Raw genomic sequence first — 22136 nt, forward strand, 5'->3', positions numbered from 1 at the left:
CCCCTTTAAAATGCAACTTCGCAGTGTTGTCACATCAGGAGCTGCTGCACAGATTCTGCTTATCTGTCATGACCGCGAAAAGTAAAGAGGCGACTTTTCAATAGTGTCTCATCAGGAGCCATAACCGTTAAACACCTAGATTTGTTTGTGCGTTTTTAAATACTCCTTAATTTATTACCGCAATGTCCGGTGCAAACTTCGCCTGCCTCCCCGCCGCGCTACTCCTCCTGCTCCTGTCCTGCTGCAGCCCTGCCCGGGGATATTTTGCGGAGGAGCGCTGGAGCCCCGAGTCTCCGCTTCTCGCTCCCCGGATCCTCGTCGCCCTGATCTGCAGAAACTCGGAGCACTCTTTGCCCTATTTCCTAGGCAACATTGAGCGCCTCAACTATCCCAAGGACCGTATGGCTCTGTGGTAAGTTTCTGCAAGGAAATGTTGCTCTTCTCTCGCAAGCTAGGAAGCAGCTAAGAAGTTAACTTAACGTCAAGGTCTCAACGTTTTCGTGTTTTTGCCTAAGTTTTCCTACTAGAAATAACTTGAATAAGTGTAGCATAAAAGTGTATTGCTGTTTGCACGGCAGAGTTGTGGAGAGGCGTAAAAAATGCGGGTGGACCCGCAAAGAATGACGGATTAATAATCGTAACAATGCAGAAAAGTTGTACTGCGCAGGGCACATCCCGAGTGAAAAAAAAAGTACCACAAATCTCAACAAGCACATTCACAAGGAAGAATCAACGCAGTGTTCAGACGACGGCAGCCTTAGGTAGCCACAGTCTTCTGGACAGAGGTGAACACATCTGGTCACTGCTCCTCATCAGAGTGGCCATGCATTGATCTGTATACGTGGAGGGGAGGGGACGGGACTCATTTGGCCACGAGGGGAGCTCTATGGTTTAACACATAAACCCTAACAAAGTGAGATATTGTTCTCTCTGCACTGTCCATGAATAGACACACACACATATGTTTAGGCCACTCCAGATCTTCTCCCCCAGCTCATATCACTTCCTGACTACCAGCTAGGTTTATATATGATAAATCTCAGTCCCACGTGAGAGATTTATATAATTCACAAAAACACAACACAGGTCAATTTGCCTGTGTAGCTTTCACTATAGAGCAGGGCAACTTTGAATAGTTGCTTTACATGCTAAGTGATTATGGAGCCTAAAACCTAGTTGTTTTATGCAGTATTGTGGGTCCTATTGGCAATTTCCCAGACCTAACACGATTGCAACACTGCCTGTCATTTGTGACAAACTTAACTTTCTAGGGCAATTATCAAGTGGTTGTGCAAATTGGTGTTTTAGACAGTGTAAACATCTGTCTACCTGGCTTACGCAAATGCTGAGGGAAGTGAAAGGGAGGTGTTCCTCACATAATAACTAAACAACATGCTCCAACAGCCCACCTGTGCTTAAACCCTCAGAGCTCTGAGCAGTTTCCATGACTACCTGGAGGGCTCAAAGAGGTGTGCTTTTCACTCATTAACTTGGTGAACAAGTTTAGCTCTATTAAGGGACTTTATGCGAGTGAAATTGTTAAATTTATCCTTTTTCTATTTGGTGGACAGAAGTGCTTGTGTAACTAAGTTTTGCGTAAGCGCAGTTGTGTTTTGACAGTTCTGTAAACACTTTCTAAGCTACATCTGGAAAATGCAAAGAGCTATGTGATGTTGTAAACACTACATGCTGTTAGTTGCTTTTTGCTGAAGCCTTTCGCAACTGCTTGCCAAAGCCTCACAATCAGAGTTAGCCAGGCTGTCATTTAAAGCTTTGGTGTCTGCAATTAGTCCTTCATTTCTGCTTCACCAGAGCAACGAGAGACCAGATTTAAGTGGAACACCAAATGTAGATGTATGTTTAGAGCATCAGTAGTCCTTGGTTCAAAACTGTGCTTTTAACAAACATTTATTTGAGCTGAAAATGAGGTGGAAGAATCAGCGTAATTCACAATTTGAGGATTTAAGACAGATGGACAGCAGGAGTGAGGGGAGAAATTGTTTAGCATGGAGCTACTGTGTTCTCTCAGATCCATGCGAAATCTTTCGCGAGAATCCATCCTGGCTGTCGTCCGCATGGTTCAAATACAGTACACCACATGGCTAAAGAAAGAAACACTTTGGATGTTGTGTTGTGGGGTTTGATTTCAGTCGTCTGCAGAATGAGATCACACATACAAGGTGTCTGACTCAGGTTCATGTGCCTCACACATGGCTTCACCCAGTTTGAATTATTTCCTTTTCTTCTAATCTACTGCAGACAAAGGTTTTACTTCTGTAATTCTCTTTCCGGTCTTATTTCCTTAATGTAACATTCCTTAAAATGTGATAACCTACACTAAAATGATATCGACCAGATGTACAGTCTTTTCTGTTGTTATGTTGGTATCATTATCACTTGTGTCAGTTCCCACAGATGCGGACAATGAGCGTACATAATGTGAACACAGACTATTGTCATTTGAGTCTTGGTATCGTCTTTCAACTCTTTGTCTCAGTGTAGCACTAGTGCTACATTCAGTCATTGTCACAGTTTTACTTTTCTTGGCCTTGGTTGTCCATTATGTTCAGTCCCTCTGACATCGAATGCACCTCATTCTAATCATTTACATTTGTTGTATATTGACAGGGTAGCAACTGATCACAACGAGGACAACACCACAGCCATTTTGCGTAACTGGCTCGTCCAGGTGCAGAGCCTTTACCATTATGTGGAATGGAGGCCAAAAGAGGAACCCAGGTTGGTAACTTTCTGGTGGAAGTTTGTGTTGCCGAAAAGGTTGACATGCAGAACCAGTAAAATCCGTCATATCAAGTATGTAATTGTCTCTTGCAGACGTTACGCGGATGAAGATGGTCCGAAGCAGTGGACAGACCTCCGTTATGAGCATGTTATGAAGCTTCGGCAAGTAGCACTGGAGGCAGCTCGTGAGATGTGGGCGGATTACTTTATGGTAGGTCAACAAAACTGCTCTTTACAGGCACAAAAAGCACAGTAAAAACTTTTCTATTTTAAGAACTGAGCTCATGCTGCTACCCAGACTATCTTTATTGTTCAATAGCAGCAGAAGGATAAGTACAGAGTTAAGTCCAAGGAACCATCTCAATTGTAATTTAAGCACCAGGGATAGTGTTGAAAATTTACCCGCATACATTTTTCTGTCTCTTGTGGTTAAGGTTCATCTGGCCGGGTTCAAGCTGGATCCATACACTGACACAAAGCTTGACTCAACATGAACCATACTTTAAAATGCAGCTCTGTTTCCATTTCTATTTGTATTCCCCTGCCAAGCCCACTTTGCCTAGCTTCAGTGGGGTATAATTTTGGAGCAAAGTACATCCAGAATTGCAATAATTTTGTGCAACAAAATTGTTTTGGAAACTCTCACAGCCTTCTCCCTTTTTCATCTTTTTGTTTTTTTAATCTCAATTTTAGTTCCCAATTCAACCTTCATGACCTGTTCAACATTTCTTCTGAAGGTGTCTGAGTAGTATGCCCCACACACACACACACAAACACACACACACACACACCATTAACAATTTACCTTCTTTTCTTTGTGTAGTTGGCGGACTGTGATAACCTCCTCACCAATCCTGATGTGCTCTGGAAGCTCATGAAAGAGAATAAGACCATTATCGCTCCCATGCTTGATTCCCGTGCAGCCTATTCCAACTTCTGGTGTGGAATGACCTCGCAGGTACTTTGGTGATGATAGGGTGTACATGATTGTTAATGTCAGGTATTTTCAAAGGGCTTAGTTGCTTTTAATGAGTGCTCTCAAATCCTCTCTGAACTCAACTGTTAATCAACTCGGCTTCTTCAGGGTTACTATAAGCGCACCCCTGCCTACATACCCATAAGAAAGCAGGTGCGTAAGGGCTGTTTTGCCGTACCCATGGTCCACTCCACCTTCCTGATAGACCTCAGGAAAGAGGCATCCAGGCAGCTGGCCTTTCACCCGCCACACCCAGACTACAGCTGGGCTTTTGATGATATCATTGTGTTTGCCTTCTCTGCTCGGATGGCAGGTATTATACCATTCAGTGCTTCAATCATTTGTTAAAGACAAATGTTACACATTTGTCTTCAACATTTTAACCTAAAAGGCTGAACTTCAGATTGAGAAAACATTTTCATCTACTCCTCTTTACAGATGTGCAAATGTTTGTATGTAACAAAGAGACCTACGGTAACTTCCCTGTGCCCCTTCGATCCCATAATACTTTGAAAGATGAAGTTGACAGCTTCTTGCACTCCCTGCTGGAGGTCAATGGTGAGTAGCTTACATTCAGTCTGAGGGGCTTTACTTCTGATTCAGCTGCCTTTTTTTTTTTACTGGCTTTAAATCTATATTCTACTCTCTGCTGCTTCATCTAATGATAACTTTCAGCTTAGATTTCTGTGTATCATTTATACCATTTCTGCATCCATCTTCCCTCTCACTGTGTAGTGCGAAATTCCCCAGTGATGCCTTCCAAATACATACGTGTTCCTAGAAAACACCCTGACAAACTGGGCTTTGATGAGGTGAGTAAAGAGTGACGTGAAGATGGACCCTGCAAAAATGGCTTTCTATCCACTTCTGTGCTGAATGCTTCCCCCTGCTGTTCGAAATCTGTAATCGCATTGACTGCTTCTGCTGTTGCTCCATGTGCAGGTGTTCATGATAAACCTGCAGAGGCGGACTGACCGCCGAGAACGTATGCTGAGGGCATTGTACGAGCAGGAGATTGCTTGTAAGGTCATTCCAGCCGTAGATGGAAAGTAAGTTCACTCTGTTTAACGAATACTTTACACTTATTAAGCACATGGTAATCACTCTTGTCTGCACTCTCTCATTTCCCATTTTGTGGCATTTGTTTTTCTCTCTATTCTTTCAGAGCGATGAATATCAGTGAAATTAATGCTATGGGCATCCATATGCTCCCTGGATACAGTGACCCCTATCATGGTCGCCCACTGACAAAAGGAGAGCTGGGATGTTTCCTTTCCCACCATAAAATCTGGAAAGAGGTGAGTCTCAGAAGCCAAGCATTTGGACATTTATGACCCAGACAGATGGGCGGTGTGATGATAAAACCGTGTCTGACCTTAGATCGTTGAGCGACGCTTGCACACCTCTCTGGTGATCGAAGACGACCTGCGCTTCGAGGTCTTCTTCAAACGTCGCTTGATGAACTTGATGAGTGAGGTGGAGGATGAAGGACTGGACTGGGATCTCATGTGAGTTTGTACTTCCTTCACAGTCTTTAATTTAACCCCGATTCCCATACAATTACTATTGCCTCTCATTCGTCCTTTTTAATTCTTTCTTATAGTTATATCGGTCGGAAGAGAATGCAAGTGGATCACCCGGAGAAAGCAGTGCCTAATATACACAACTTAGTGGAAGCAGACTATTCATATTGGACATTAGGTTATATGATATCATTACAAGGTGCTGAGAAGCTTTTGAAAGCAGAACCACTAAAGAGGATTTTACCAGTGGATGAGTTTCTTCCTATCATGTACAATAAACACCCTGTGTAAGTATTTGTTCCCTACCTTGTGCAAGCACACACACATGATTTACACTTCTGCTGAGGATTTGCTCTGTTATGTTTTGCTTGACATTACCGTGTCCTCCACAGGTCTGATTATATGGATCAGTTTGAAACCAGGGACCTGAATGCATTTTCTGCAGAGCCTCTTCTAGTGTATCCAACACACTACACAGGCGACGAAGGCTACATCAGCGACACTGAGACCTCCACAGTGTGGGACAATGACAAGGTCCGTACAGACTGGGACAGAGCGCGCTCAGGAAAAACCCGGGAGCAGGCTGAGATCAGCACTGAGGCCCAGAACTCAGATGTGCTCCAGTCTCCTTTGGACAGTACGGCACGGGACGAGCTATGAGAAGAACTGCATGAGAGCCTTGGAAAAATTCAGAGGTGCATAGAGCAAGCCACCTTAGTTTTTTTTAAATCATGTTTCATCTTTGGTACTTTGGATTTTGCATCACAGCAGGGATGTGACATCAGAGTTTGTAGAAAGATTTAATTTATCCAGATGTAAGAAGTTCAAAAGGGATCAGGTCATGTTTTCCATCAGGTTGTCCGTTTGTAGTTTTTACTTTATAAAGGCACTAGACTTGCCATTTGGAATGGCATTTGCAGTACCCAGCTTCTGTCTGTCATACAGAAATGAACCTATATATTAGCAAATAATGCAATTGGACTGTTACATTTCAGTCACTGGGCAATTAAATTTGTCCTAATTTGACATTACACTGTGAATGCTACAGATTAATTAGGCATTAGCCAAACTGTGTGTCACTGAGAAAAATCATGATTTATTGGAAGCATTCATGTATTCAGTCAACCAGTATCATTCTAAATCCATTGGTCTCTGCTGTCAAAAGTCCAAGAGGAGAAATATCTGCATGTCTTTTATTTTCATCTTTAGTATTTTCTCTTTACAAATTTCATATTGCTGTGTTTTTAATAAACATTAGCCAACACTTTAAATGCTTGCAGCATATCTTAATAACACAACAGAAACACAAGCACACGGAAGCTTTAGATTCAAGGAACTGCTGTGAATGCCTGAATGTCGTTTTTGCTGTGGCCCTTGTCGCCACTTTTGACTGAGTTGTTCCCAGACTATTGTCGCCAACCAGCTGTTGACATGGTTATAAGCGGGACAAACCCCTGCACTCACCTCAAACTTGATGGTTTGGGAGGGACACGGTTAAATATGCCCTTTATGTTCCCTCAGAAAGAACCCACCCAACCACATCCAAGCACACGTCAGTTTCTACACCTCGCAATCTTCGACAGTTAAGTCTGAGTTATAGTATTTTTTGTAAACACTTGATGAAAAAAACCCTACAAAAGAGAACATGTAAAGTTTGCATCGTCTTGCTTTTACATATTTATTCTGTCATGGTTTCTGCATTACATGGCCACACTAGATCTCCAAAGAAGCTGATTTCTGTAAGGTACTGTTGGGAGATGTTCAGCCACTGATTTTGCACAGAAATGTTAGTAGTGCATTGTGCCAACAAAAAATAAAATGTTTTATTTTTAAAAAAAAAAAAAGTTGAATGTTATTACTGTTATAGGATGCATATTACTATGGTTGTGTGAACATTTTCTCTGAAGGTTGTGCTACTTAAACTGGCTGTGTGCTGTAGCCAGTAACAAAATAGTGTGAACAAACAAAAAGCATGAGGAACCCCTTCACTTAACAAAATGTGATGCTTTAAAACAAATGTCTGTGTGGTATTGTGGCAGAACTTTAGTTTGTTTAGTGTATTTTGAGTTGGATGTCTCTGTTACACTAACTGTATTTGAGACCTCATTTACACCTGCACTGTGACACACAGTGGTGACCCATTTATTACATTTACACATAATTGATTATTGTTACTGTGACACACTGGGTAACCTAACCACTGTCAAGCATGTACCACTTACTTTGTTCTCAGTTTTTATTTATCTGATTAATCAAGCCCAGCTGTTAAATAAAACCAATTGGAGGACATTTTGTATTATGTACGCCAATGTGTTCCGGACCTAGACAGCTATGCTGTAAGACTGAACACTGAGGTGTACCTTAAGTGGGGTCCAGGACTCTTTTAATTATGTCTGATGGGGCCATTAGACATAATCAAAAGGTTATTGGAATGTTCAAATGGAGCCGAAAGGGGTGGTGGGCTTCATTTCACACCTCAGTAATTCCTTTTGAAGTCACTTCTAACCAAGTACTCACTGCAAATATAATGTAAGCGGGATGATAAGTGCAAAGAATTTACCAAATGATGTATTCTGATGTTTAGTATCAGCTATTAGATCAGCATCTGCCAATATCTGCAATCTGTCAAAATACAAACCGTGCAAACCACTTGCACTCTGACGCTACCCACAACAAGCTGCTGAGATCACAAACCTTTTTTTTTGTTTTTTTTTCTACTAAAACACTTCAATCTTAACCTTCCTTACCTTCTGACTGTGGTGTGATAGATAGTGTAGGTGGGGCCTACAGTGACAGAGAGATACACTTCCTCTTCCCGTGGTGGTGAAAATGTTGGCTAACCTCCACTCTAACAGAGGAAGATCATTTTGAGAGCACAAACGGCAGCAAGCTCAGAGCTGCATGCTAGTAATTTACCATAAGTGTGTCAGTGCATATACACACTGCAGTGCAGATTTCCTGCCACCTCAACGGCACTGTTTCTTATTGTGTAGTGCAGTGTGACCTCAAGGGCAGATGATGTGCGAGTGGTGTTGGTAGAGTCTTGCTTAGTGCAGAAATGGAAGATCAAGTGCCAAGCCAGGGTTCCTCTCAAGCTACAGGTGAGCACAAAGAATGTGACATTTTGAGGTAATTTTTGGGGAAGTGTTTTGTCTCACGTCTTTTACAGAATCTGTTGCCCATCATGCTTTTATGTACTGAAACAATGTTGTTTGGTGTTTTTTCAAAACACTTTCAAACCCTGCCATTGAGATGTACATTTCCTCATTTGTTAAGATTATTTTTAAATGGATGAATAGTCTCTTGATGTGTGCCGATTGGAAATTTGCTGACATCACTGTAGTTTCATTATACCACGGGTATTGCGTGTGGGTGCATGCACAATGTGCCTGCATATTCTTTGTCAATGTGTCTGTAAGGAGGTTCATGGTGCTGTGTGCACCCTCATAGTCAAATGAGGACTGGTGAACTTCCTGAACTCTTTTCTTATTTGTAGTTTTATTTAACAGGATGTGGATTTCTTTAATCTATCTAATCCTAGAATATTAATTTAAGATTTCACAGAGATTGGTGCAACAGTTGGTACAACCTCTCATTGAACTACAAATTGTTTGCATTATGCTCGTAAGTTGCTATTTGGGAACTAGCCACAACGTCATTTGAATTCATGACTGTCAAATTTGTTTGCGGTCATTGAAAATACTGCCGTTATACAACAAACTAAGACAGTCAAGGGTTTGTCTCTGATTAAGTGGAGTATGACTACTTGGTTTTGTAGTTGTGCTCAAACATCTTACTTCCCTCTCACTTCTTATTGTTGCACTGTAACACTGCTGGTGCAAAAAACAAGGACTTTATGTTCATTGTGGGACGTGACACGAATTGCAAGCAGGATGTGGTTGACCAAAATGGAGCCATCTCTGTGAAAGACAGATTGCTTTTTCTCATTTTTGGCATATGTTGTAAATCATCAGGTTTTAACATTTTGGTATGCCCCAAGCCAAAAAACAACAACAAAAAAACCAGTTAAATAGTTTGAGTAGAGTAGGTAGAGGTTTTGCCATCAAAATGAACCACATTGTTCCTCATTATATTTTAGTTCACATTCAGTCAAAGAAGTATGCAGAAATGTAAAGGAAATGCTGACTCCAGGGGATGAACTGAAGTTTCATGTTTCTCTCTTCAAGTTTTATTATGTTGTACATTAAGTATTTAGATGCTGATTTTGTTTTGTTTAGTTGAGAAATAGTGCAGTGGTAAAATACTGTAAACTTCAATAATCTCATCATCTCAACATGTGACCAGTAGAAATCAGGTCAGAGCTGAATGGGTTATTCACCATTCCAACCTTCATATTTTTCTTTGTTGTGCGGCTTTATAAAATAAAGAGAAACCTTATTTGGGGATTGTGTAACATGATCTGCAATCTGTTCGTATATCCTCCTCTTTGATTCTCCACAACATCTTTAAAGACTCTGGTTTGGCCTTAAATTTTATACATTTGGTGTCAGCATGTCTGTCTCTTTCATGACCTCAAATCTACAGTGACAATCTTATTATTTTATTTATCTTAGCTTTTCCATTTCTCCTTTTAGATGTGAAGAAGGTGCATCCTAAATCTGAAACCAAGCGATATAGTGAGATCTTCAGAGATTTTGATAATCTTGATTTATCTTTAATCTCTTCGTAAGTATTATTCACTTACATGTTAGTTGTTTGTCTTGTCTCCTGCATCACTCGGCTTGTACATTTTGAATACAGTGAGGGAAAAACACAGTGGTTAGTAAGGTGTCACTCAAAGATGCTGTAAGATTTTCTCATCATAGGAAACCATACAAGATGAAACAAAGCCATAACCCATCATCTGATCTTAACTATCTATGCATGATCTCTCAATACAGATTATTTCAATGGAGCAAGTTCTTATGTAACCTATGCAGCGATGTTGTGTCACCGGAAACTGCTCCTTTTGTGGGACGATACCTGCCCAAACATAATGTGTAGATATTGTAATGTAGAGGTGCAGTAAAAATAAACTGGCAAACCAGTATAAATAAATGTACTGGAAAATGTACTTAAGGACTTTCTATGTGATACTGATCAGCCCAACAACACGTGCAGTTAGGGTGTTACCTACATCTGTGTGGCAGGCAAGCACATGGAAACACAGCTGCACGTAAATGTGAGTGTTTGTATATAGTACACTCCTCGACAAGCCCCCGAGACGTTTCGCTATTTAACTGTGCATGTTCCTCTCCCAATGCTTTCTTCCTGTGCTCAGTGCAGGGGAGGATCTGCTGGCAGACATCGACTCGCAGCCCATCTCAGAATCCATCACTCCAGACAGTAGAGAACTCGTAGACCAACACAACGTGTCTGTAAGGGATATACCTAGTTTTTAAAATCAGTGCAAGAAATTCTTTTACTGTTGCTTATGTTGTTGATGATGTCAGTTTATCTCATGTGTTGCTGACTTTACTGATACGACAAACTGTAAATTCTTGATGCATTTTGTGAGGATTAGTGATTCTTTTATAGAGTTAGAATCTGTTTTGTTTTGTTTTTTTCCAACAGAGTGAAGATGCGTTTTGTTCACAAGTACGCTCTGAAGTCAATAATGAAGCAGATGGAAACTCATCAGGTATGATTTGTGTGTATGAGAAAGGTATATGTATGTGTATAGGTGTGTGTAGGCTCTCCTGTGTGTGTCGGTATAGGTCCAGTTGAGTTGAGTTCCTTGTTGACTTGTTGTAGTGGTTAAAGCCACTGGTTTAATCACCTGCTTACGTTAACATAGACCATGCTGTTACTGACATGTAACATCCCAGCGGATCCTTACTGATGATGTTCAGGAGCTGGTGTCAATCTGTGACATTTAATACAGTATCTCCTCTATCTCAACTTGTTTTCTTATAATTAGCCGTGAGTTGTAATTGCTCTGCTGTAACAAGATTAGGATAAAGGGAGAGGATTAAAGCGGGAGACAGCTGCTCTCAGTTTTTTACCTTAGACACAAGGGGAAGACAGAGGGGGGGTGCCCTAATTACACAAGCTAAGGCAGTAAATATAGGGGAGATCGAGAAAAAGACTAGACTTACTCATTGTACTTTAATATCAGTGCAGCTCAAACAACAGGTCACAGCACACAGTACGAGATTAGGAATTACAGACACAGATTTGAGGACGACAGTGGAAATAAAAGCACAGAAACGTTTCTCATTTCAGACTGTAAATGGGTCTTTTTATGGTCTTTTATGTTCAAGTCCAATGTGCACCTGGTGAACAGTAGTCACTGAAGCTGTATGCCATTTAATGTAATTCCTGATATCACTCTGCAAAAAGACAAGTGTTTTTTTCTTGTATTTGTACATTTCCTGTTATTTAACCAACTGAAAATGACACATTACCAGGGCATGCTCTTTGGCAATCTGTGTCATGTGTTCCATTGATTGGGACTTCCCTCACCCCCCCCCCCACCCCCCCCCACTCCCCCACCACCCCACTCCCACCTTGCAGAGATCCCCCCCCCCCACCCCTCCCGCTCGGTCACACACCAGGAGGTAAACCTCATTCGATGCTCCTCTAAAGCCTGTCACTCCGCAATCTGGACCTGACTAGGATAATCCCCAACCCAAGTGCTAGAAGCCATAGCCACGAGGCAGCACAGATTCTGCTTGAGGGCTGACTGCTGAAAGTGCTCAGAGCTCTCCCTAAATCAAAACATAGAGAGGAAAGACTAAGCGCTGTTGACCTTGGCACACGATCTTGCCATAAATCCTTGGAATTGCCTGTTCTTTCTTGTGAATTTTGCTTGAAGACAGAGAGGAAAATATCATCCTGTTTGGATTTTTTTTATACCGCTCTAACTGGATTTGGCATCTATGTAAAGTGAACAGCCCGAAAATAACATCTGCATGTCTGAGGGAGGAACTTGTGAGAGAAGCCATTGCACTTTTTCTGGCAATGCGTGCTTGCTCAGTTAAAACTTAACTGAATACTTGGAACTGCACTTTGGCGAGCTAGGAAGAAGTGAAAGTTCTTGAAGTGCATCTGTGTCCTAACTTTTGGCTAGAGGAGAAAGTTAGGATCTGTTCTAATAGATCTTAACCACAGCATTTATTTGCAAAAGTTGTGCTGGAAGTGGGACACAACGATAAAGAGGAATAGAGAAAGTGGTGTGGAGTGCTTTTTGAGAGACCATGTGATTGTCACTCAAACATCATCCGCCCTCTATTGGTGTGAGTCACAGAGGAAGAACCAGAGTGGTTGTCATATCAACACCCTCTCTGCCAGACCACAGCTGTGACATGGTGGTCGATGATACTGCACACTGGCAGTGAGCGATGTTTGTAACTCTGCTCACACAGCACGGCTTGTCTCTTTGCAGTTGACTAGAAGTGAACAGGTGTGAAAGGGAGGGGCCGGGCAGAGAGAGGAACAGGGGCCAGGAGGGAAGTTATTTAGCCAAAGCTGTTTGTCTTTGGTCGAAACCCTCCTCTCTCAGATCACATCCCCACTGTGACGACTGGGAGACTGACAAAAAGAGATTTTTGCCAACCACCAACTGTGTTGTTCTTGCATGCAAGAGATGGGTACATGGTACTGAAACCTACTGGAAACCACAGGACCTTTATTCTGAGGAGCAGCTATGACTTGCCATATGCAGTCATTATTTCCTGTTTTGGGTTTATGTAAACCTTTTTTTTTTTTTTTTCAAATGACTTTTGATTATGTTTATCGTGTCTGATAAAGTCTGGGAGCTCATGCTGGTCACTGTATGGTAGATAGATATTTCTTTTGAGGCTGAGGGCTGTTTGAGTCCTCCAGGAGAGACAAGCTGTGGGGTGTAGCCCAGTCGACACTGTGAGATCCCTGGGTACGGCTCCAAGTGTATGGAGCCTGCAGTGATGCTGATGTACTCCCTCTCAGCCCAGGAAGCAGACCTGGCCCTCTGTCGCTGTGAGGATGGGGTGGAAACGGCACTGCAGTACGCCAAGTTGTGGTGCCGCTATGCCAAAGACCTACTTGCCTGGATGGAGAAAAGAATCAGCTTGGGTAAGTGGATATCCAGCTGAGTAAAGGAAATAGAGGCATAGTATGTCAATTATTGTCACAGCATGTCTGTGGTGTCTCTATCAAGTTCATGTCAATGCATTAAATATGACCTGCACACAAAAACAGAAATAAATGAGGTGCTTGAAAATCATTTTATCCAATATGCAGTTAAAAGTACCAACATTCATATTTTTGGGCTATGAGTACCATGTTGCCATAACATGGCCTGTCTATATTATTTCTCTCAGTGAGGATATCTGAGGGTGGTGCAGTTACCCCAGTGAGCTACGCACTGCACACACGCACAGAAAGGATTAGAGAGCAGATTAGCTGGCTAGAGGGGGTAATAAAGGAGATGGGGTGCCTTTGGAGTTTATAGACAGTGATTACCCTGGTATCAGCCTGGACAGGTGCCCAGTGTCCAGACTGGGATGCCAAGCATGCAAGTCTGTTGCCAGTAATCAAAATATAGGAGAGAGTCCCCAGCTCAGCTGTGTAAGGAGTAGTGTTTGGCAATAGCAAAAGATGAGCAATGCTAGGTGGAGCTCAGCCCCTAACTACTGCGGATTACACATAGTAGAGCAACAATGTGGGATCCCTAATAGCAACAGTACAGTGTCTATTAATAAAAAGGGAAGTGGGATCAAGAACCACGAGTAGTGCTAGAATCAGGGTAGGATCTGTAATGCTGAAGCACAGCCAAACGATCCACAGACCATTTCCCAGTTTCAGACATAAACACTGAAAATAAATGTGTCTGAGTTCTTCTCCTGTTGTAGTTCTTGCTAATACCAACAGCAGACATAAAATTCAGGCCAAAGCTGTTTTGAAGCATATCAGTTCCTCCAACAAGGTCAAACAGACCACAGACCACAGACCAGAGCCACGCTGGAGTCCTGACTGACGTCCAGGGGGTTTGATGAGCTTTTCAGTAAATGTCAGGTTATAGAGGGTAGTGGATATCACCAAGTTGGTCAGAAATGAAGCTTCAAGCATCATATTAAGGCTATACACTGATAACAATAATCAATATTGTGGTTTCAGTCAGTCCACAATCCAGTTGTGCTGGTCTTGTCTTGATGCGCAGTATCGTGTGAATAACCTAAGCTGAAGAAAAACTCAACAAGGACTTTTTGTTGACAGAACAAGAATTTGCAAAAAATGTGATAAAGACGGCTGAAGGAGCAAGAGCCAACGTGGCACAGCAGGTACAGCTTTGTTTATTGGATGTGTACCAACGACGATGTTGTCATGTTAAAGATGTCTGTATCATTTGATCTCTCTCGGCTATATTTACTGTTGAAAAGCTGTCTAAAGTTGTTCTTGCCTGTGTAGGACATGATGCCTCTACAGTACATCTACACGATGGCACTAGAACAAGACATCAAGAACAGTGTGACCTCTAGAAAGACTTCTGAACTGCTTCAAAGCCGCTGTTACCAAGTACAGACATCTTCACACACACACACACACACACACACACACACACACACACACACATATACAAAAAGTTTGAGGTTGATAAAAATCTTCTCTGTTATTTAGGGGCAGGTGTGTTGCTCTGACTTTGTCTTTAATCCGGTATCTCTGTCCCAAAGGCCTTGGCCGCCAAGAAGAATGAGATTGACAAGTGGCGCAGAGAGTTTAAGGAGCAATGGGCAAGAGAACAAAGGAGGATGGTGAGTGAATTCACAATCTTGTTTGTGACTCAAGTTGAGCTCAGTTTATTGCAACTGTCAAAACTAATTCTCTCAATTTTAAGACATTCCGACTGACTGGATGTCTGAACAAGTATCTAAAGCAAAACATCAGCCTCTGCCTGTTATGATTTTGTTTATACCTATATAAAATTCATGTTAGACTCTACATGGCGCACACTGTAAAATTAAACAAATCTGTTTTTTGTTTTGTTTTTTTTTACTTCTGTGTGTGTTCAGCAAGAAGCAGTGAGCGCTTTTAAAAAGGCTAGGCACCAGTATTTCCAACGCTGTGATGAGCTAGAAAAGGCTAAAGCTGTCTCTGCTAAAGCTGTGGACGACACAGCTGGAATGAAAACACTGGATAAGAGGAGGAAGTCTAAAGATGAAGCCAAGAGTAAGGTGAATGTCTCCTTAATACGGTTCTACTACAGTTTAATACAGACAAAATATGGTATATTATAGGTTTGGTTATAGTGTGTTTATGATGATTCACAATCCAATTTAAGAAAAATGATACATATATGGGGTTTGTATAGCAGCTCTCTGGTTTCCCTCTGTCTCCTCCAGGTGTTGGAGGCAGAGCTGCTGTATAAACACTGTGCAGATGATGCCAAGATCCACCAAGACGATTTAGTGAAGGTCAAAGAGAGAATTATTTCCCACACCCGCAAGCTCATCTGTCAGGGAGACACTGTGCTCAAGGAGGTTGGTATGAAATCCAGGAAAATAAACGTTTGTCTTCCTGCCAGCATCCTTCTGAAAAGGTTGTTCAGTGCAGCAGCCATTCATTTAATCTAGTTAATATCACAATCCCAGTGACTTGGGGCTCTATACAAACAGTTATAACAACATCAATTAAGGTGTAGTCAACCACTCTCTGTTTCAGAAGAGAAGTTACAGTGCCTACACCACCAGTATATAGAATGACACATTAATGCTTAAATGTGATTGGAAGATGTCTTCATCCTCACTTCTTCACAAATAAATGCATGTCTTTGCTTGAATATAATAATCTACCTAAGCAGTGCTTTATGGTTTGCAGCTTTGCTTATATAATGTAATAAAATAAATTATTTACTTTTGTAAAATTTCAACACATCTGCCATGTTTTAATTCAATTCAATTCAATTTTATTTGCATAGCGCCAAATCATAATATACATTATCTCAAGGCACTTTCCAGAGTAGAATATTACCCAGCAGTTCCCACAAAGAACAAGCACTTGACGACAGAGTTTTACCACTTTAAAAACAGTCACCATCACTGCTTTGTTCTCCACATTATGTCTCTTCTCCCGCATCAGGCCACAGTCAACATGTTTTACTACCAGCGGCAGCAGACAGAGCCTGTTCCCCTCAGCTACTACAACCTGGAGGTAACATGCAGGTCCCTAGAACCCGGCGAGCCCTACCTGCACTACATCCGCAGCAAGCGTCGCCTCGAGCAACCTCTCCAAGTCTTCAACTTTCAGGAGTATGTTCCTCAGGGCAAAGGGTACGATAAACTATTCACTTGTTATTATTTGTTAAGAGTTTTATTTCAGTCAATTCAAAATTGGGGAAAAGCAGGAAAAAAAAGTTTGTACTTTTACTAATATTTTATTCATTAAAAATATTGTATCATCCTTTTTATTTGAAAGGAACAAACGAAAACCCAGCAATACTTTCAGCTCTATGCAAGACTTTTCACCTATGGCAGATGAAAGCCCTTACAGAAGACTCAGCGATGGCCGTAAGGACTCCTCATGATTGTGTATATGACTGTATTAACAGACAAATTTCCACCTAAACTTAATTTGTGTTTTCCTGTGTTTTGGTCTACTTCAGGGAAAATGGGTTACAGTGATAGTGAGAATATCGGAGGCAGTTTGGAATCTCTGTCCAGCCCTGGTAATAGCACAACCCTTCATCTGTGTCCATAACTTTTCTTTCACATGCAAATGAAACCCTTGCAAAGATAAACATGATTGATTTCCCCTCTGCTGTGTCTCCTCTCCACGGAAATGATGCAAAATTGAAGCTAACATTAACAGAAGGAAAACCGCATCCACTTTGACAGTGTCATCTGACGACCTGGATGAACGGGATGTGTTGGAAACAGGTCAGTTACTCGCCTTTTATGCCTCTATAAACAGAGTACTGAGAGTACTGCATGATTCAATCCTCTTCCTCAAACTACAGACAATGATTGTCAGCCGATCAAAGTGCGCACATTTTCACGAGCTGCAATGACACACCGACTCAGGAAGATGAAGAGCAAGATGGCCAAATGCAAGCAGTGCGACAACTACATTGTTGTCAGTGGGGTCGAATGTGAGGAGGTATGAGGCCAAATGTTTTTGTTGGTTTTGTGTGTGTGTGTGTGTGTGTGTGTGGGGGGGGGGTAACATGTACACTGGAACGTTTTGGGTGAGCTTGTTAATGTAATCTTTCCTTCTCCTTCACGGTGCCATCAGTGCGGGGTGGCTTTGCACAGGAAGTGCATGGAGGTGTGTCAGCTAGAGTGTGAGCACAGGAAGGGAACTGTGTTTGGAGTTCACCTCTCAGTGCTACAGCGTGACAGGCCAGACGAGGTGCCCTTTGTGGTGCTGCGCTGCACATCTGAAATTGAGAGTCGCGCTCTCTCGGTCCAGGTATTGTTTACCATACCACAGTGATCAAAATGTAGGTGGTGTCAAGTGTTAGCTGTGTTTAATAAGTGTTTTCTGCTTTTGTTTTCCTCTGAGGGGGTGTATCGTGTAAGTGGGTCCAAGCCTCGCATCCAGAAGCTCTGTCTGGCCTTTGAGATGCAAAAGGAACAGGTGGACCTCTCTGACCTCTCACCGCATGACATCACCTCCATCCTTAAGCACTTCTTCAAGGAGGTACAGGAGTCACTGCCACATTAACTTCACTGAATTAAACAGGTTGATTATATAAGGTGTTCATGTTAGACTATAGATCTGATGATTTCTCCCTGATCTCACCGCAAAATCTCACCGCTTTCTCTTCCAGCTGCCAGAGCCCTTACTAACCTTTGACCTGTACAACGACCTCATGGCTGTGGGAAAGACCATTCAGCTGCTGGGCGAAAGGGAGCTGACACCAGACACTAAGGAGATAATGGACATCATTCACAGCCTCCAAAAGCTACTACAGAAACTTCCTTTGTATTGCTACAGCACTTTGCAGCATGTGATATCTCACCTGCAAAAGTGAGCATGCAGCTTGGTTATAAACCTCTCATTTACCCATAGAGATTAGGTTACATTTACTGAGCATGCTTTCCTTAAATATCAAACTTTCCATGAGCTTTCCTTGAATTTGTCCGCTCTCTGTCTTCACAGAGTTTCAGAAAACTACGAGAACAAGATGTCCCCTAGCAATTTGGGTATTGTGTTCGGGCCAACACTGTTGCGCCCTCTTGTGTCCACGGACATGTCAATGATTGCCCTGCTGGAGTCCACTTACCAGGCTTTGCTTGTTGAGTTCCTCATCACACACCATGACACAGTTTTTGGCCTTCAGCGGAGACCCAGTACGCCCCCTCCCCCAGTCCCCACTGCGCCTCTTCCAGACACCCCTCCCAGAGCTTCCTGTCCCTTAGATAGGGACGCTTACACCGGTCCGGAGCAGGAAAACTCCTCCAGAGAGCGGCCTCGCTCACTTGAAGTAAGTGCTGCAGTGAAAAAGTGTTTCGGACTTTGTGTAGTATCCTTCATTTGACTGCTACTTGTGTTTAAAAAAGATCAGTAGCAGAGAGAGTTTACGCTTGAGCTAGTTTTCCTGATTAATTTACCTGTTGTTTTAAGAGCCTTAGCACCTGGCATCTTAACCTCAGGTTTATTCTGTCAGGATTAACACACTGGACAGCTGCTGCATTTCCACTGCTCTGCGTGCATGGACTCTGGCCTGCATGGCCTTTCAAGCTTTACTATGTTGGCATTTCACTACTATTGATTATAAATTTAAAAAAATATATTTACACTGGCTATGCCAGAAGACAGAGAGACGCAAAGATAAAATGACCTGTCCCTCGGGAGTGGTTAAAAGAAGGTAAGTGATATAAAATGGCCAGACTCATCCCATGTAGTTGTTCATGGCCTTTTCCCATAAGAATCACTATCGCACACTATTTTAGGTTTAGCTGTGGTCTGTAAATACTTGCAGAAATCCACCACTCAATCTGTGTCGTTCCAACAGAGTCGAACAATCAAGAGAGATTCAAGCGAGGGTTATATATCTGACAAGTCTTCATCCAATGAGGCAGTGGACCAGCTGAGCCTTGAAGCCAATGAGAGAGCAGGTAGGCGGGATGTAGTGATAGAACAGTAACTCCTGACTAGAATAGATGAACAAAATAATTACAGAATTTAATCCTTGGTGTTGATGTCTTAGGTATTTTTGTTAGAATTTTTAGTTGATGGTATAATGAGTTATAGTTTGTTGTTTTGGCCTGAACCTTGAGGAAGAGTTTTAATGAATTTTACTCATACACCTCCTAAGTTGTTTACTGTATTTCTCACAGGCTGGTGGTTTGTTCTAGTTTACAGTTATCTTCCTGAGCACCAGATACTGTGGGTGCAGAGTGCTCAATGGTGTGTTGGAGTTCCTATTTCTTCTCTCGCTTTACTTTTTGTTTCCTCTAGTTATTTTTAGAAACAAGACTTCCTTCCACTTCTTTCGCTGATGCCTTCTAGTTACACTCATCTGTGAAACCGTGTGAGTCAGGTGGTTTAGCTTCTGTTAGGGATTGTTTTAAAGGCACTTGATTTTGATTGCTTTTCACTAACATGTTGACTATATGTTAATTTCACTGTTGTCAGAAATCGTGCTGTTACTTTTGAGTCTTCAATTTCAACAACAGACAGGTCTATGGTTTCATCTCTTCTTCGCTTGCTTTAATCTTGCTGTAGTTCTGAGCTGTTCTCTTCTTTGTGGCTACAGCAGCATGCAACTTCAAGGCTTCTAATCACAACTAAACACATGCTCACGTCTTCAAATGGAGAATAATAGATTTAGTTTTAAACCTCTGTTAATAATGTTGAAATCAGTGTAGTCTGCCTCTCCCAGAAGAACTCTGTGTGAATGGTTAAATGTAAGTTTTCAATCAAGGTATTGTTTGGTATAGTTAAGTTTAGGTTCTGTGTTTGCTTAAACGGCCTGAAAACTATTTGCAGGGAAAGCAAAGTTTATTGAAATCAGTAGTGTTTCTACTTCTTTTATGAATTACCCCCTTGTTGTCCCTCTTCTGCCCCAGTCCTGGCTATAAGAGGGGTATCGACTGGTCATCATGGTGAGCCGGTGGGAGGACCAGACTCTGATCTGGGGACTCAACCACGCTATCGCTTCACCAGACAGCCTGTGAAGTATCACCGGCATCATAACCCAGGAACCCGACTCCCCAACCCAGGTCGTGCAGCCAGACAGCCTGCAGCCCCGGTGAGGAGCCGTCCAGGGAGTGCCGACAGCAGCCGCAGCTCCTCTCCAGAGCCTGGGACACAGAGACTTTCCCAAGACTTAGATGTCCGCTGTAAGAACACCCACCAGCCCCACCAGCCCCACCACTCCACCGTTGCCGCAGAGAGTAAAGTGGATGCGCCGCTAAGCCCCCGCGATGTTGCGCAGTACATGCTGGGACTGGACACAACATTTACATCACCTGCAACTGTGACATCATCCAGTACAACACAAGAGTACTCTCAGGGGGAGGCAGCTGGGTGTCAAGCTGATTTGAACAGAAATATGTCCAATAACAGACAGTGTGCTGGACAGAGTCAGGCTCTGTGTCACTCACCGAGGACACTTCCTATTGACCACAACCTGACCGCACCAGCCCAGAAGATCCTGTCCGGTCTGAAACTGAGACGCAGCCACTCGGGGAAAGACGAGCAGCTCTTTGTCTGAGAAAGAAATCCTCATCGGGTTCACTGGAATGCATTCACACGCACACTGGAGATCCTTTATATCACTTTTATTGTGTGCACTATTATTGTGTGCAATGACTGCAACCACTATCAACATTCATGCAGTTATCAAGAATAAAATACTCCCATATTTTACGCACAAATATCTCGCCTTTAACATAAAATTTAACTGTCTTCAAAGAGTTACCTAGATGGCGGTTCAGTTACCGAAAATGTTTTAAACTCAGATTTGAATCTCTCTTTAAGGAAACCCAGTTGAAAAGGTTAGGTCTGCTGCTTACCAGGATGCCACAACCTTATTTACCACTAATCCTCTTTAAGATTTTGATCTGTTGAACATCCAGGTGACTAATACCCACGAGGACGGAAGAGGTTCATGTATTTATCACTTTTTCATATTTCTAGTGCATTTGAATGTAACAAGCAGGTGGTTTGAGACTATAGCTTAAAAGATGCAAACTAGCACGTGTGTATCAAGCTCTTCTACATTTTGTCCCAAACAAACAAGACTGAAAATCTGCAAAAAACAAATTCAAGCCAGAGTTTGTTTTCTGTTTGCACTTTTTAATGTTTTATAGGCTCCAGATAAGAGAAACAACAACTTTGTAGTACATACACAAAGATATGATCTAGTTTGTGTCATTGTTAATTTATCTCAACAGATAACAGAGAATGAACAGAATGATTATTTTTTTTTGTTTCATGCACCTTTCCTGTTTTGACACAAGGGGGCGGTATTCTCCCAGTGTGAGGGGAGAACATACCAGACACAATAGTGGAAAGGCAATAAACCATTTATTTCTAATTACAAGCACGGTGTTTTGAGATGTCACTTTTCCTATCATATCCGCCTTCCTACATCAGCCCTCTCATGCCCGGACCTGTTTCCCTATAATGATGGTATAAAGTGAGTGAACATTTTTTGATGTCTGGAATTGTTTGCCTGTGACTGCTGTCATCTTCATTTGCCTTTGTTCATTTGATAATATTTCACCAACATTAGGCATTTTAAACACATAACAGAATATTAGAGCCATGATAGATTCTTTTCCGTGAAGAAGCCGATTCATCTCCCCATTGGGAAAAAAAAAAAAAAAAAAAAACCGCCCTTTAAAGTCTCCATCTAACCTTGAACACAAATGCAAAAGATCATCCCCATCTGAGTTATCAATAGGCTGCATCATCGCTCATCTTCCCTCATCATCTTCCGCACCTTCTCTCTCCCTCCCTCCCTG

The 22136-nt window shown here is 42.1% G+C and overlaps 2 protein-coding genes across 5 annotated transcripts; both read left to right on the forward strand.

Moving 5' to 3' along the window:
• Positions 1-25: 25 nt before the first annotated feature.
• Positions 26-7092, forward strand: LOC111227055 (procollagen galactosyltransferase 1-like). Of its 2 annotated transcripts, XM_022752434.1 has the most exons (13): positions 26-412; positions 2629-2739; positions 2836-2953; positions 3566-3700; positions 3827-4031; positions 4157-4276; positions 4454-4530; positions 4661-4767; positions 4884-5016; positions 5099-5226; positions 5322-5528; positions 5634-5936; positions 6763-7092. In XM_022752434.1, exons 1-12 carry the CDS (start codon positions 183-185, stop codon positions 5899-5901), a joined length of 1839 nt encoding a protein of 612 aa, XP_022608155.1. In that variant the 5' UTR covers positions 26-182; the 3' UTR covers positions 5902-5936; positions 6763-7092. The 2 variants fall into 2 exon arrangements, with proteins under 2 accessions (XP_022608155.1, XP_022608154.1); XM_022752433.1 differs by having other exon boundaries at positions 5634-7090.
• A 1031-nt stretch (positions 7093-8123) lies between these two features.
• gmip (GEM interacting protein) lies at positions 8124-21822 on the forward strand. Of its 3 annotated transcripts, none has more exons than XM_022752358.1 (21): positions 8124-8342; positions 9837-9927; positions 10523-10619; positions 10816-10882; positions 13171-13296; positions 14440-14504; positions 14632-14739; positions 14895-14975; positions 15234-15395; positions 15564-15701; positions 16300-16490; positions 16636-16727; positions 16823-16885; positions 17016-17096; positions 17177-17316; positions 17452-17628; positions 17722-17859; positions 17990-18189; positions 18322-18646; positions 19178-19280; positions 20235-21822. In XM_022752358.1, exons 1-21 carry the CDS (start codon positions 8300-8302, stop codon positions 20879-20881), a joined length of 3135 nt encoding a protein of 1044 aa, XP_022608079.1. In that variant the 5' UTR covers positions 8124-8299; the 3' UTR covers positions 20882-21822. The 3 variants fall into 3 exon arrangements, with proteins under 3 accessions (XP_022608079.1, XP_022608081.1, XP_022608080.1); XM_022752360.1 differs by lacking the exon at positions 20235-21822 and adding an exon at positions 19521-20225; XM_022752359.1 differs by lacking the exon at positions 8124-8342 and having other exon boundaries at positions 9869-9927; positions 10528-10619; positions 13176-13296.
• The last annotated feature ends 314 nt before the right edge of the window (positions 21823-22136 follow it).

The sequence above is a fragment of the Seriola dumerili genome, unplaced genomic scaffold, assembly GCF_002260705.1.
Source record: "Seriola dumerili isolate Sdu_G_001 unplaced genomic scaffold, Sdu_1.0 BDQW01000169.1, whole genome shotgun sequence".
Lineage (NCBI taxonomy): Eukaryota > Metazoa > Chordata > Actinopteri > Carangiformes > Carangidae > Seriola > Seriola dumerili.

What these genes read in the sequence shown, in the direction of transcription:
- LOC111227055 (XM_022752434.1), top strand. Translation starts at nt 183, where the DNA reads ATGTCCGGTGCAAACTTCGCCTGCCTCCCCGCCGCGCTACTCCTCCTG. An exon ending in TGTGGGCGGATTACTTTATG is followed by an intron (nt 2,954 to 3,565) that starts GTAGGTCAACAA and finishes TTCTTTGTGTAG; the next exon opens with TTGGCGGACTGTGATAACCT. An exon ending in ATGTACAATAAACACCCTGT is followed by an intron (nt 5,529 to 5,633) that starts GTAAGTATTTGT and finishes TGTCCTCCACAG; the next exon opens with GTCTGATTATATGGATCAGT.
- gmip (XM_022752358.1), top strand. Translation starts at nt 8,300, where the DNA reads ATGGAAGATCAAGTGCCAAGCCAGGGTTCCTCTCAAGCTACAG. An exon ending in TAGACCAACACAACGTGTCT is followed by an intron (nt 10,620 to 10,815) that starts GTAAGGGATATA and finishes TTTTTCCAACAG; the next exon opens with AGTGAAGATGCGTTTTGTTC. An exon ending in GTGATATCTCACCTGCAAAA is followed by an intron (nt 18,190 to 18,321) that starts GTGAGCATGCAG and finishes CTGTCTTCACAG; the next exon opens with AGTTTCAGAAAACTACGAGA.